This window comes from Ambystoma mexicanum, chromosome 11 (assembly GCF_040938575.1).
Source record: "Ambystoma mexicanum isolate Mex_15411 chromosome 11, UKY_AmexF1_1, whole genome shotgun sequence".
Taxonomy (NCBI): domain Eukaryota; kingdom Metazoa; phylum Chordata; class Amphibia; order Caudata; family Ambystomatidae; genus Ambystoma; species Ambystoma mexicanum.
In genome coordinates this window covers 841,701,539-841,716,846 of record NC_090934.1, presented here as the reverse complement: position 1 = coordinate 841,716,846, position 15,308 = coordinate 841,701,539, and the positions used below count along the sequence as shown (strand labels likewise).

The window sequence follows — 15,308 nt, the reverse complement described above, 5'->3', positions numbered from 1 at the left end:
TCTTCCAATGCCATCCTCAGCCATCTTTGGACGATACCGAAAAGCTTTACCATGCAATCTTCAGCCATCCTTATGGAATAATGTGAAGCCTTAACATGTCATTATTGAGCCGTTGTTAGAGAATAACGAGATGCCTTTCAATGCCATCTTCAGAGAACAGCAAGAAGTCTTACCTTGCCTTTGTGAGCCATCCTTGCAGAATAAAGATATTCCTTTCAATTACATGCTCAGCCATCCTTGGAGAATACCAGGAAGTCTTACTTTGCTATCTCCAGCCATCTTTGGAGAATAGCGAGGAGCCTTACTACGCTAGCTCCAGCCGTGATTAGTTATTTTTAGAGAATAATGAAATGCTTAACCATATGCTATCTGCATTTATCTTTAGAGGAGTATGAGCTGTCTAAAAAGCACAGCTCCAGGATAGCCCTGGTTAATGTGCATTAAGTGATCCACTATACTGACTGTGGACACCCTTATTGAGTTAGCAATATCTTATCATCCATGTACAACTTGCCATGCTTGATGGGCCTTCGAGAAGCTCCTTACCGTAACAGCTGCGGCCATCCTTGCTGAGACTATACCCATGGAAACAGCTGCAGACGGGCATTCCACTGATGAGCTGGCAGCTTTGCTCACACATCATCGACAAACAGGAAAGAGATGATGCTGGGGACATAATAAACACCCTGTGTAAGTGTGGGTATATAACTCATAATTTAGCAGAATTAACTATTTTCTGTTTGCTCAAAACGTAGACAAAATTCCCACTTTCACAGAAATAGCTTTATTTGGCCAGAGCATCCGGGAGTGCAATGATTCAATCGAAGTCAAAACAATCTTACACGCTGATTCAAGAAAAGCACATCTGAAGGCTACAGTGAGGAAGGCCCTACAAAACAGAGAACAGTTGAGACCAACATACTAAATAAAAAAATAAGTGGCATTGCTAATAAGAACAAAAATGATAAGAAGAAAACTATAATCGATGACTCTATAGATTACAAAATTAAAATTTACCAGCACAGAGGGAGGGTTGATAGTCACATACACAGGGTACCTTTGGTCTTTAAGTAACTGTAAAGCTACAAGCTTTCATGGAAGGCAGAAGCATCACAATAGAAAACGGGTAAGGAATTAGACAAGGCAACACTCTTCACAATCGAGAGATGTGACATGTGAGGCAGATTTAAGGGAATCAGGCTCATAAACAGGTAGCTACTGAAGAAGGGATCGCTCCAAGTAGTGTGGGAAGGATCACTGCAAGTAGTGTGGAAAGGATCACTCCAAGTAGTGTAGAATAGATCTATGGCTCTGCAGTCTATCCCATCAGGAAATCCCTTTGCTAATAGGGTAATCGAGCTGATGGATGAAAGTCCTGGGTTGCGAAGTTGATGCATCCAATGATTAATAGTCAGAAATACAGAGGAATGCAAAGCGACAGTATTGTTTCAAACAAACATTGTAGAATCTACTGATAAGCAGAACGAGGATTTCTCAAGGGAATTATTAAGGGCATTGGTTCCTATTCAAAGGGAGAATTCTATAAAATAGCATCTCAGCATATGGTGATACAATGTGCCTATATGTGCAAAGATGGAAACGTACCACCTCTTAACAGAAGCCATATTCTACATGTTGTACATATTATACCACAGCCCTGTGTCAAAAAGCGTCATGACCATGAGCTGGCTCACAATTTGCCTTGTTCATTGGTCAGTTTTAATTTAATGGTTGTGATGCACGTGTTCGAGTCTCATGCAAATTTCTTTTGAAAGTGAGATATGATCTACAGTCAGTTCACAAAGTAGGGGCCCATGGTAAGTGGTGACCACCCTTAGGTGGGGTTAAAGCACCAGGAGTGTAGTGGTCAACACTACAACCTCTCTGTTTCACTGTACACCAATCTTCAATTAAATTCTAATCTGAAGATAAGGGGCCTGCATGTCAGGCAAAGGGTATACAGAGAAGCAGTGGTAAAGGCGGAGGCCTTGATGACTGGCAGAGAATGTGATATCCAGTGACTCTGGTTAGTGGCTTCTCTGTAGCCTGATATGTTTCACCTGCGCGCACCTGGCTAGGCATAGAGGCGGTCTAGCCATTTAATACATTCAGCTGACTCTTGGAATTTGAGTCTAAAATACAGAATAATTTGTCTTTAAAAAATCTGTTTCAGTGAGATCTTGCAAATCGGTGGTTTGTTTGTCATCTCAGAACAGGCCCATCATGGTAAACAGTGGTACCAGAAGGGAGAACTTATAATAGGGGCTACAAATCATTGGTCTAACGATAACATAGACATTTCTTCCCTCAACCCACAAGGATTTGTGTGAAAACAGAATATGACTTTCGGCTTAATGTTCACAGAACTTTGGTAATGAACATCTATTTAAATGTTTCCAACCCCACCCTGGAAGGTTACACTCCAGCATAATTCTTTGGTTGAAAGTTAGTTCCTTGCTGGAGTATTGGATGTTGATTTCTCGCATTGACTATTAACAGCACCTGGTTGGGGGGTGGGCAATCAATCAGGTTGCGTGGATCGTGGGCTGAATCCCATGATCCAAGCCTGTGTTCCAAGCAACCTGACGGCTGCTTCCACCGCCCCCCCCCCATCTTCCCCTAACCCTCCATTCCGTTTCCTTCCAATTTCCCCCCTCAATCTCCAGCCCCCGCGCCACCGCTGCTATTGACTGTCTTTGGAAGAAAGGGGGATTGTTGACCCAACAGCTGCCTTTCTGCTTTGCTGGGTCCTTTCCTAAGGTTCTATGCAGTCTGTTGGGAGTTATTAGCCATCTGGGAGAGAAAGGGGTGACTAGCAGGGCTGTCAGCCACTCAGGAAAAAAAGCTCCCCTCTCCATAACTAGGGAGGTGCTGACACGTAACAGATTAATATTAATGATATCATACATAGGATAAAGTACAAATACTTAGAATATTGCAAGTTACTGAGAATTGCTGTGGCCACATAAAAGCATTAGGCCAGAGGTTTGTCATCAGAGGCGAATGGGATTTCAAGGTGACCTACAACATCCTGACGGCTTAGTTTGTGGGGTATTTTATTTGATATGAATAGGCGTCGTGACTTCCCAAATTGCTAGTGTCATGCCCCCCGCCCCCAATTCCTGGCACCCTCATTCCTTAAAATGCCAGGGCCATGCCTCGCTTCCTGAATTTGTCGCCCTAGCATCTGATCCCAAAAGATGCCTGCATATTGTTTGAGAAAAAACGTGTGACATGTTCCTTTGATGATAAAATGAAAATAAAGCAAGCACTTGTCAAGGAATGCCGGTGCGCATGACGAATACAGACCCTGACTATTTTTCATCTTGAATTGGATGAGCGCAGTGCCCTCGCTAGGAACAACATTCTAAAAAACACCACACATCTTTGAAGAAAAAACATATTAGTGTGAGTGTGTTTAGGCTGCTACAGTGCTCACGAGCAAACTCCCTAGATATTCATGTATAACATGCCTGCTGTCATGAAACACGAAAACATTCAAGACAGTCCAGTGGATGCAGTGTGGGGTGCACGCCCAGTGCAGGCAGCGCGTGAATTGTAACAGACAGTGTTGGAATGTGTTTTTGACCAATGGGTCATGGTTTTGTAAACAAAATGGATAGCGGACAGTTACACAGCACCCCACACATATCCACCAGCATGGCAAGAGAAAGTTCATGGCCAACATGAAATGGATTGCCAAAGTCTGCGGGGAGGATCAGCGGTGGTGGCAACGGCAATAATCTGACAGGAAAAATGAGAAGATGGACCCTATAAGTGTTTACACCACAGATACAGCTGCCTGCCTCTGTCATGAGCAGCTGGGAAGAAGATTTTGAATTTGAAGCCACAATTCCCGCGCTGATCTTATTGGGCTTCAGAGCTGAGTATGGTTGGGAGTTTATAGGCCCCAGAGGCGGACCCACACATGTAAACAGGGACTCAGCGCACTATGCTAAGTGAGGGTGTCAACGACTGAAGGCAGCGCAGGACGGAGGGGGCGTTTCCGAGATGAGGCTTAGGTGAAGAGGGAGGCAAAGCTAGCAGGTGGGTAGGAAAAGCAGAGAGTGCAGAGTGGTAGGAGAGAGAGGGGGAGAAGAAATAGTGAGAAGAGGAGATTGATCAGACAGAGACACAAGGCGAGAAAGGCGGTAAGACAGAGGAGTGAAACTAAGAGCAGATGCAGGTGGGAAAGCAGAGAGAGAAGGTGCGAATGATGGGGAGAAAGGTTTGAGATCTTGGGAAATATCTATTGGAGGGGAAGGAGAGGAGAGAGCGAAAGGAGAGGCAGAAGGAGCAGGAGAGGGCAATAATAGAGTAACATTTGGAGAGGAGAAGATTGGAGAGAAGTCTTGGAGTGAAAGGATGAGAGAAAGAAAGGAGGTAGGGAAGAAGCTAAGGCCGATGAGAAATGTTTGACATCAGGACGGTAGGTTAGGAGAGAAGTATTAAGTTGAAGGAGGAGCGAGCAGGGAGAGACAGAAGCTGTGGAGGAGGGCAAGACGAGAGTAACACGTGGGGAGGAAGAGGTTGGGGAAAGTCATTGGGGGTCATTCCGAGTTGGGCGGTAAGGGATACCGGGCACCGGTAAGGAGACCTGTGCCAGTAATCCCTTACCGCCCAATTCCGAGGTCCCTTAGCGGGAACCGTAAAGGACGTGTGGTCTGACCACACATCCTTTATGGGTCCCGCTAAGGGACCAGGGCGCTAATAACGGGCCTGCTATTCGCGGGCCCATTATTAGCGCCTTCCCCATTCCCATTGAGCCTATGGGGGCTCAAATGGGGATGGGGAATGGTTGGATTAATGGGGACTTACCGGGTCCTCCAGGGTCAGAATGACCCGGGAAGTCCCCATTCAACCAGACCGGACCCGGTATGGGAGGCAGCCATTGTGCTAATAGCACCATGGCTACCTCCCAACTCGGAACGACCCCCATAGAGTGAAAGGAGAAAGCGGAAACAGAGATATAGGAGGTGATGAAGGAGCAACACCTTAAGAAGAGTAATTTGGAAGCCAAGTGGGGGAGTGGAAGGAGAAGGAGCTGAAGAGAAGTAGTGAACGCAAAGGAAGGTGGTGCTTTTCCCCTGGGGTTAAAACACCTAAAGCTTTGGAGATTAATAAAGAGTATGAGGGGGGAAGCAGGAAAAGGGGACTGCACCAAGGTGGGAGGTGGCGAAAGCCCTATAGCTGCAAAGCATCAAAGAGGTAGTAGGAGGAAGCAAGCCTTTAAAGGCGATGAGACAGAGCAAGGGAGGCCAAGAGAAGGGCTCTAGCCCAAGAGCCACCCACCTGCTACAGTGCCTGAAGATATTGTGGCAGAGTCTACCTCAAGCACTGTGGTATCTGTGCCCTACCCTGCTAAGGAGGTCTGAGGCATTGTCGCGTCTCCTAGCGCATAGACTGCCCTGAGCACTATATCCTTTGCGCCTATAAGAACTATTGATCTACACCTACACCCACCACTGTACCCCGGTCCCATGCCATATAGAGCGTGCAGATCCACCCCATTGCGCTCAAAGGAAACTTTCCATTCTGGGGTTCTCATGACTTTATGCTTTGATCCATGTTTCAGGTATTGCACATACTAACTGCTACTACGCTGCTGCTTAACTTCTTTGCCTGTCATATCATTGGCAAACGTGCAAATATACTGTCTCTAATTGTTCATGCCTTTGCTCGGTCTATATGGAACTGCAGAGAGTGCAGTAGCCTATCTGCCTATCTGCATATACTGAACCTGCCTTAGAATTGCTGATTTGCTGCCCAAATTCAATATTTCGAATCTAGATGATACTATAAAAGCATTGTGCCCAACTGCCTAGATTTGTTGATTTGTAGCCCAATTGCCTTAGAATTGCTGATTTGCTGCCCAAATGCAATCTTTCGAATCTAGATGATACTATAATTGCATTGTGCCTAACTGTCTCTGATTTGCTGATTAGTAGACCACAAGTAACATTTCGACTATAGATATCACCCCCACTCCACTGAATCTAACTGTGCTTTAATCACTCGGTCACTGCCTCCCGAACTGTAATCCCTCCCTGAGCCACCTTACCATACCCATCAGGTCACGACATGTGGTCACTGCCCTTTACTAGCCCCTACTTGACCTATATAGCTATCCTAGGATCCTTATCCCTCATGCTACACACACCTCCCGCCAGTACCCCAAACCACACCACATGTACACCCTGCCCTCTACCATGCTCCACTGCTCTGCCCCTCCCTCAAATCCCTACCTTAACGAACCAGCCCTGTGGCTCAAACACTTTGCCACCAAACCTTCACCTAACATTCGATGCACTGTACAATATCGGAACACCAGACTTAGATCTAGACTACCCCGACCATCTTGCATTCAGCGCAACCACACCGCCCTCTCACAGCTCAGCCCACCCTCGCCCCCTAACTCACCGTTCTCCACCACACCTATCTCAACACTCGAAGGAGCCCTTATCAATGCCAGATCCCTCACTGCTCACGCCCTTGACATCGCAGACCTTATAACTGTCCAAAACCTTGACTTCTTAGCCATTACTGCAACTTGGCTACATGATGCCTCTGGCCCACTCCTTGCACTATCCATACCTAAGGGTTACGCCATCAGAAATGATCGACAATCCAAGTTCTCTAAAGGAGGTGGAGTCGCATTCATACACAGTGATAAGATCACTATGAGACCTATTGCCAATACCCAATTCAGCTCGGCTTGTCATTCAAACCTGGATGGCACAACATGAGCTCTGTCTTAATGACGATAAGACAGAGCACCTCATACTAGGGACACAGCAAAGACTGAACAAGTTGAATCCTATGTTCAGCTCCTTCAACATCGACGGAAACTCTATAAAAGTTTCCAAAGATACTAAAACCCTCGGAATTTACCTCGATTCCACTCTTTACCTTCACAGACAAACAAAATGCAGTAGTAGCTGCCTCTGCCTACACATGCAAGTTGATCACAGCATGCCGCCCTTTTCTCTCCTCTCACAACTGCACTACTCTTGCTAGGACTTTGGTCATGTCCAAACTTGACTACTGCAATGCTCTGTACCAAGGCACCAACCAATGTAACCTTGACAAACTCCAGGTTACACAAAATAACACTAACAGAGCTGCCCTCAACATCCCTAGATCTTCCCACATCTCTGAAACTAGGAAGAACCTTCACTGGCTGTCAGTCTCCCAAAGGATCCCACTAAAATCTCTTGCCTTGACTTACAAGTGCATGAATAACCAGGCCTCTAGCTATCTATCCTCCCGGTTTACCCAGTATATCCCACCTCGCTCACTAAGGTCTGCCACTAGCCAGAGCCTACTGATCCCGAGATTCAAGCTCCGAACAGCCGGGGGGGCTAGTTTCCCAGTTTTGGCAGCCAAACTGTGGAACTCTGTGCCTCTCACTATCAGAAACTTGCCCTCCCTGAATTCATTTAAACACAAAGTCAAAACGTGGCTAGTCTCCTCTGAAGACCAATTGTCACTTTGATAAGCTTGCCTATGTATGTATTAGTTCTTGAATCTGCACTGTGATCTTATTGTATTGCTCGACCTGTATGTTCTATTTATATGTTCTTTGCATTGTTATATTGATATGTAACCTCTGCCTCAAGATACGTGCCCGATAGCCTCCGGGCCTGGTTTGCGCTATACAAATAAAACAAATACAAATACAAATCATCCTCCAAACATGGAATCCTGTCCGATGAATCAAGGGTCACTCGAGCCCTATGAGGTGAAGTTGACCACACAGTAATACAACACCCAGACCAAGTGACAAAAGGGCAATCATTCACGCAAGCCAAGAAGGAAGTGCAAGAGCCACTTGAAACTCCACAGACTGTAAGTGAGATGTTACTTGACTGTCAGGGGGGGTATCCAAGGGAGGAGCGGGATGGACTGATGTCCTATGATCCTAAAGCAAGTTGGAATTGCTCATCCTTGGTTTTGTTGGATATTCCCTGCTCTTGAGGTCAGTCCACCCCCAAACCATTGAAATGCCTTTCTTGTGTCATAAACTAATTTGAACCACACCTTCTGAGTCTTGAGCTGTCTGTTGATCCCCCGGCTCTGACAGGTGATTTACTTGCATGACCCTTTGTCTGCACAAAAAGGTTTTGCTATGTTCATGCTACACACCCAGACCCTTTTTACCTTTTCCATGTATCCCCTCCACATACTGAACCAGGAAGTCAGTGGCTGCTCCTTCATCTGAAACAAGAGAAAACTGCATGATGAAAGGTGGACCGGAAGGATGGCAGGTCACAGTGTGACAAGTGGCTAAGACTTGCATCAGAAACACTACAGAGCAAGAGATGCACAGAGGTGTATTGCCCTTGCTTCTACTTGCACTGCTCTGGGCATATAGCCACACCACTGGCATCAGCAGTCATGTGGCAGCAGGAAAAAAAGAGACATTGAATTAATTAACAGCTATATGAAAATGTAGTGCTTACCAGAACTGGGCAATGAATCACCCTAATTACAATGGTGATCCACCTACCATACAGCGTAATGGGGTGCTATTATATCGTGCTATCATATAGTGCACCCAAAACAATCACCAGTGATGTTGCACTGATGTTGTTGTCGGATCTGAAGCGGGCTTTGAAGGTGAAATGTTCACCTACTAAGAAAGCATGGATTATTACATTTCATTTTTAACAACCTTCTTTTGACGTCTCGAATACGGCCTCAAAAAATGTTTTCGAGGGTGACTGCACAAGGCCTTGGGTGGAGCAGAATTTAGCTGGAAAGAATGGACATTCGCACCTAGGCAAGGGTGCTCAGACAATCAGGTTGCTGGAAAAGGAGACGAGAACACTCTGTGTACCGCTTGCTTTTTCCAGCCAGCAGAGGCCAATCCTCGGATGGTGCCATCTTGATTGTGGTGAGGCAACAGGGAGTATCTCCCTGTTGCTTACCCATGTCCCCACCCTCCTCCAAACTCCCAAAGACATCCCACCCCTGCCCTCCCCCCACACTTACATGGAGCCATGTCTCCAATCCCAGCGCTCCTCCCACCCACAGCAGGTATAGACAAAGGAAAGGGACTAAGTCCCTGTTCCTATGGCGGCAACCATCTTGTTTTTTTAAAGAGGTGATTGGGCTTGTGCAATATGCACAGAGCCAATCTCCTGCAAAAAAAACTATTTGCACCTGGTCAAACCCCAGGATGCTAATAGCTATCACCCCCTTGTCGGGAAGGCATATATGGCAGGCCACCTCAGACTCGAGGCCGTTACCAGCCATCTATGCCCCCCAATGTGGGGGTGATTGCTACAGTCATGAAGGTTGCACTCTTAACAGAATCACCATGATTGACCAGTCTATGTGGATCTACCCGTGATGTTCCCCATACCTGTGGTGAAGCAGGAGCATGGGGTGGTCAGCATGGAGAGATACCACTGGCAGACCCCTTACTGTGGAGTGTGGTATGTATGGATTCCAGTAGTGTTAGGATAGCTGTAGAATGAACCTGGTGGGTGCCTGTGTTCCTCTTAGTACTTACCTATTATCGTATGCTGTAACTACAAATATATAGATATTTCTATTTATTATTAACTACAAATAAAGAACAGTTCCTTCTAGTGCTCTGCCTACTGTTTGTTTACTAGAGGGACATATTCTGAATTGAACCTTCTTAACTGCATGCTAATACGGATGAGGCATGCAGGTGTCTACATCAATACTAAAGCCTGAATAGGTATATCATCTGGATATCTATCTATCTTCTATATATATACATATATAAAAGTGAACATTTGTGGGGTTGAGGGTTTATGGCTTCACATATGTTCCCTATACAATTCCACAGCGTTCACCAATCGTCACCAAATCGTGCAGTCACCTATTAGGACCCTCCGGACATTACTGGCTTCATGACATTTGGGCACCCACCCCTTTCCCTGGATTTCGGCAAAAGTCAAAATTTGTTTGTGGATTTGAGGCTTGGCAAAGAGTTGTTCCTTATACAATTCCACACCGTTTCACCAATCTACACCAAACTTTGCAGAGTTACCTGTACCTATGAGGGAAGTAAAGCCTGGGCAATGCCGGGTATGTCAGCTAGAAACAAAATAAACATCAAGATGACAGCCACTGTTTGTTTTTTGAGCTTCTATAGCGCTTTCCAACAAAATTGCTTTACAAAAAATAATGAGATGGTACATTATTAGGATTAATGATAACAGAAACACATTACAGAGAAGAAGAAAAACGAAAAAGAAATCCAACAAGATAGAAATTATATGATGAGACCAGGAAAACTGTGCAACAGGAATGCCTTGCAACATATTACAAAATAATTCTGCAAAACAAGCAGGACACACCAATCCCTCATTACAGTAGAAAACATGTATATGGATCAATACCTGCAACTGTAAAAATAGTTAAGCCCCAAATAATGTCTTCTTCAAATGTGCACAGTACAGATGTGCTGCTAAAGCCTCGTGGAGAAATCGGGCAACTCCAGGTGATCACCATCACTAAGGTAAACCAAGCCCCTGCGAGTTACAAACAGGAGTCAAACCACCTTGCACAGCACCAGACCTAGGTCTGTGGGACTTGCTGTCCTTGGTCACATCCAGACCTTTCTGGTCACAAGAAGGATGTGAGGTTCTTGATGTGGAGCTGTATAGTCCTTTCTCTACTGATGGCGGACATGTAATTCCGTCGCTTCTGCAAGGTGAAGTTGTTACGCGGCACGTCATGCTGGTCAACACAGTGTCCTCAAGCTCAGTTTCCTCACTGGGGATACCAGGCCAGCTGCCCGAGAACTGCCACAGTCTCTAGGCACCAAGAATCAGCAGCGCAAGAATATCTGCATGTACCTAAACCAGCTGACCAGCAGGAACGTCCCCAGCCCGTCGACTGACACCTCTTCCATTAGCGAGCTGCCGACCACATTTGCAGCAACATCCTCCCAGCCACATCCAGCAGTTCCTAGCCCGCCATGTTTTGCTCCTATATGAGCAGATGAGCACTGAACTTTCCCTCCCCCATAAACAAGTTTTGATGTACAAGTCTCTGGCCCCCGACTCCCAGACAATGGAAAATGAAATCTCCAGAAGACCGCTCTGCTTCCGGTTCACATCGTACATGTGCCCACTGCCAGACAAAGTGTGGGGTGAAAGAACACTTGGAGCCTCTGAACTTTGTATCTGTGTTTGTTGCTAAGAGTGCAGAGATCTACTGAACAACAAGTGTGGCAGGCAACACGTCAGATCAGGAGGATGGGTTAAGGGTTTAAAGGATCTGTGCTATCGATGTCCAGGCACCACTAGTGGAGAGTCTTTCCCTACACTGCATTTAAGTTCAAAAGATGAGGAAGTGAAAAAAGTGTTAGTATTATCGAGGCGGAAACCAGACCAGATCACTCACCAGAGGACATTCGACCACTGATGGGTCTGCCACGTCCTCTAAAGTTCCCTTCCACCTTCTGATGTTCCTCTACCACTTCCTCCACATCTCGCTCCACCACCTCCTGATATTTCTCCACTGCCTCTGCTAAATCTCTGCCCACCTCCTCCAAATTTATTTAATCCCTTGTGCTCCAACCTTCTTTCTGATGTAGACATGGCTTTATGTGTATTTTCTCTTATAACAGCTTTTTTTGCAAGATTGACTGTGTAGAAGAGATAACCAAAAATCAAATTGTCACATGCCAACCATCTCCCTGTATCCACATTTTTGTGCCCCGTAGTCATGTTTTATTCTTTTTAGGCATGAGAAGAAATCTTCTTCCATTTACCAGTACACAGAAGTCTGATATTTGTAACCCCTCAACGCTCACACCAGATAAAAAGCAACCCATTAGGGAAAAAGGCCCAGCACACCTCTTGCAAGAGGAACAAAATTGCATTTCGACAAAAATAGAAGTGCGCAGCAAAGAACTCTGCTGCCGCGGAGTGTTCTGGCAAAATCAGTATGAACAACACTTTATGAAGGCACACAGCGTCATCAGTGGCGTAAAATACATAATGAACAAATCCAAATGGCTGGTTGGATGAGACCTTATACAAAGGCTACCTGTTCCATAAGGGATGCCAGGCCATTGGTCCCAGCGCCTTCTGTCCATCTTCTGCCACGTGGGCTCCTCCTTGCGCATCACCAGGCATGAAGTTACAATTAATTAGTGATTATGTGAAGAAAAACAATGCAGGCTCTATTTCTAACCTAGTGTGCACGTGGTAATGCAGACAAGGGCTAAGAAGATACTTCTAGGTCATTATAGCTCAATTCCCGACACATCAGCGCCCATCCAAAGCGCTGCACCTTCATTTTGGCTATGGTGTTTTATCTCTCCCAGCATCTCAAGCACAAATCAGGTCCCCAATGGTGGAGGCAACTGGTCCCAGCTTTCTGATCTTTCTTGATCGATTGGTGGTCCAACAGTTTTTATGGTTGGTGGTCTGGGACTGACTGGTACCTTGGAATGCTGGGGGTCTTGGAATGGAGCATCTAGGTGCTATAATTTAGAGCTGGGACTGCGAAGGTTGAAGGCCCGTGCCCTCCTTCTCGTGGGATTGCATCTGGTATACGAATGCTGGCAACATGAGACAATGAAAGGTCTATGAATCTCTGCTGCTCTGGCCTTTCTCACTGGAGCCCATCTTACAACCTATTCCCTATTCCCGCATGCATACACTTATTTCCACGTGTTTGGCTCAGGCTGTGACTCTGGCTGCAGTGCGAAGCTAGGCCACAATTTCAATATGGCTGCTAAGATGCGTCCCAATGTATTTTAAAGCTAAAACATACACCACCCTCACTATTATTAAGCAGGATATTTCGCTGGTGCTGCATACCTGATTTTCTGGGTGCGTGTGCTGATGACGCCAGGCTCTCTTATGCAGTGAAGATAATGCGATGCGAGAAACCAACCCAAGACCCCCCAGGAGGCAACTGGGGGATCATGCATAAACTACCCACGTCACGGGGCAGACCTTCCCAGATTAACGTGGCATAGAAACAGTGCAAGCACTGACTGGGAAGGTCAGACTGGGTTCCCAAGTCCAAGGATGTCTCTGCAGAGGAAGAAGATGGTAGGCGAAGACTTCCAGGCAATGGTGTGGTCCCAAGCAGGTCAACATATCCAGGTACAGGTAAGCCTCCGGAAAGAGCTAGCTACCCACGTTTACCCCTTCACAAACCCCCCCTCCCCCTGCACCCCTTGTCTCACTGCAAACTGCCCAAGAGATCACACTTTAGTACAGGCTCCAAGAAGCACCTGTAACAAATCGCTCACAGGCACACAAAATGTCTAGTGGTAACACTGTAGGCAAGGCAGACTCGCCGCTACTTTACAGGCAACCGCCCTTCCCAATTCTGCACTAGACGACCCGTCCCCACACACGCCTTGACCGCTGGACCACTAGGGTAACCCACCAACTCAAAACACGGCCCAGCCAGCACACCCATTCGCTTCTCTCCCCCAGCCCACCGCACAACACACGTGGAGCCTCTACAGAGGAACAGTAGGAGAACATGCCACAATCTCCTAGAGCCACATAGGCACCTTCACAGCGCCAGGTATCAACACTACTCGCAGCAACATTGCACCCATAGGAACACGGGTCTCACACTTGAAACACGCGTATGACATCATTAATAGGAGCTCTCACCAGGTTGTCACACCAGCCTAAAGGGAAGGCACAACACCGGAAACATTAAGAGAGGAGGGCAGTGACCCGTACTTTCACAATCCTGGGCACCCCAGCCCCATGAACAGGGCAGGCATACATCCCCAAAATGGACCCAGGGGGGCATAGACCCCTCCCACAGTGATCTCAAGCCAAACGCCCTGGACCCAATGGTTAGTACACTACCAACCTCAAACTAACCTGCAATTACACACCTCCATACGAGGTATGTGAGAAACACTAAGGACCTTAATGCACCACCAGGGGCCCCCAATCCCTCAGACCACTGTATACCTGGGCAGCCCATTACAGGGTCCTGCACCCAGGAACGCCCATGACAGGAACCCCCCCCACAACCCCCAACCCGTGGCTCCCTCACGTTAGACAATTTCAAACCAGCAGCAGCCTCCCTGATTACTGCCACCACACCCACCGTTTCACTGGGTCCCAGGGGCACTTACACACGCCCTGACCCAGCCCCCTTATGTGGCAATGAAGACATCAAGGAGCACGCACAGGAATAGCGCTCTCATTGCTCCAATCTTGATTTTCATCCCCAGATGCTATCCACCCGACCACCTTAAACACCCAAACAGAGACCTACACAGGATATCCAAATACAGCCAAACTTGTAAGCCTTCTCATACTTACCGATACCAGCCTTAAACAGCCTCAACTAATTTTCCTCAACTACTAGATACTCTGGTAATTCTCTACCTTCCTTCCCTTTTCTCTCCTTTTTCCAACACGACTACTGTCTTGACTTTGTTTTCAATGATTTTATTATTATGGATGTAACTATATAAATGACTTTATTAATCACCGGGACACCATACATGAAAATGACTACTGATGTAAACAACCTGATCTATGCAAACTATATGTAACTCGCATGCAACAATCACCAAATTGGCAAACAATGATTCACACCTTACCCAAATGTGATCTCCACATATACGGTGCAACTGTCACGTACCCATGCAAACCTTATATTTGTTTCTGGTCTCCCCACTTGTATTATAAAATGAACACTAATGTCACTATATGTCACTATCACTCTGCAGCACAACAAACCACCTCACCTAAATGCACAGCCTTGAGAAAAACCATCGGTTGAAACACGTGTCGGCACCCACAAATCTAAGCATGTAGATTTGTGACTTGCATTGTGAACAAAGTACACATTAGAATGTATGTCACACAAGTGACAACCAATGCTAGTCAAAGAACAATTGTGACCAACTGACACAATAAAAAACTAAATCTTCTCAAAGCAAAAAATAAGTGTCTGATATTCATTGAAGAAGTAACTAATGTCCTGTCATTAGACAACGTGTTATCACCCGATCCAGCACCAATGTACAAAAGGGTTTCAATCCCTGCAAAAATATATACATTAAACTTGGACTGCAGGAGCTCTGTCCAGTTGGAATCCCATATACAGGCTGCTGGAGCTAACCAGCCTACCCCAGAACAAGCATCAACACCAAATCACAACCTAGCGCAGAGATCCACAGTTCCTACAAGCTCCAAACCTATTACAAGAACAGGTCAAAATATGGACAATAATGGTGTGGTCCCAAGCAGGTCAAAGTTGAGACGAGACTAGTACAAGGGAACAGGCAGGAACAGCAGCAGCATGAAGGACAGAAAAGGAAG

General features: G+C 46.3%; 1 protein-coding gene across 10 annotated transcripts in view; it reads right to left on the bottom strand.

Annotated features, from left to right (window-relative positions):
- VWCE (von Willebrand factor C and EGF domains) overlaps nucleotides 1-15,308 on the bottom strand; it is a 520,650-nt gene that overhangs the window by 351,080 nt on the left and 154,262 nt on the right. For all 10 annotated transcript variants that reach the window (XR_011279709.1, XR_011279708.1, XR_011279710.1 and 7 more), the window contains 2 exons: nucleotides 8,161-8,217; nucleotides 547-666 (listed from right to left, as the gene is read on the bottom strand). Coding sequence is in view for 6 of the 10 variants with exons in the window: in XM_069623796.1 (XP_069479897.1) it covers nucleotides 547-666; nucleotides 8,161-8,217 (177 nt within the window). In the remaining 4 variants the exon portion in view is untranslated. The remainder of the gene's footprint in view (nucleotides 1-546; nucleotides 667-8,160; nucleotides 8,218-15,308) is intronic.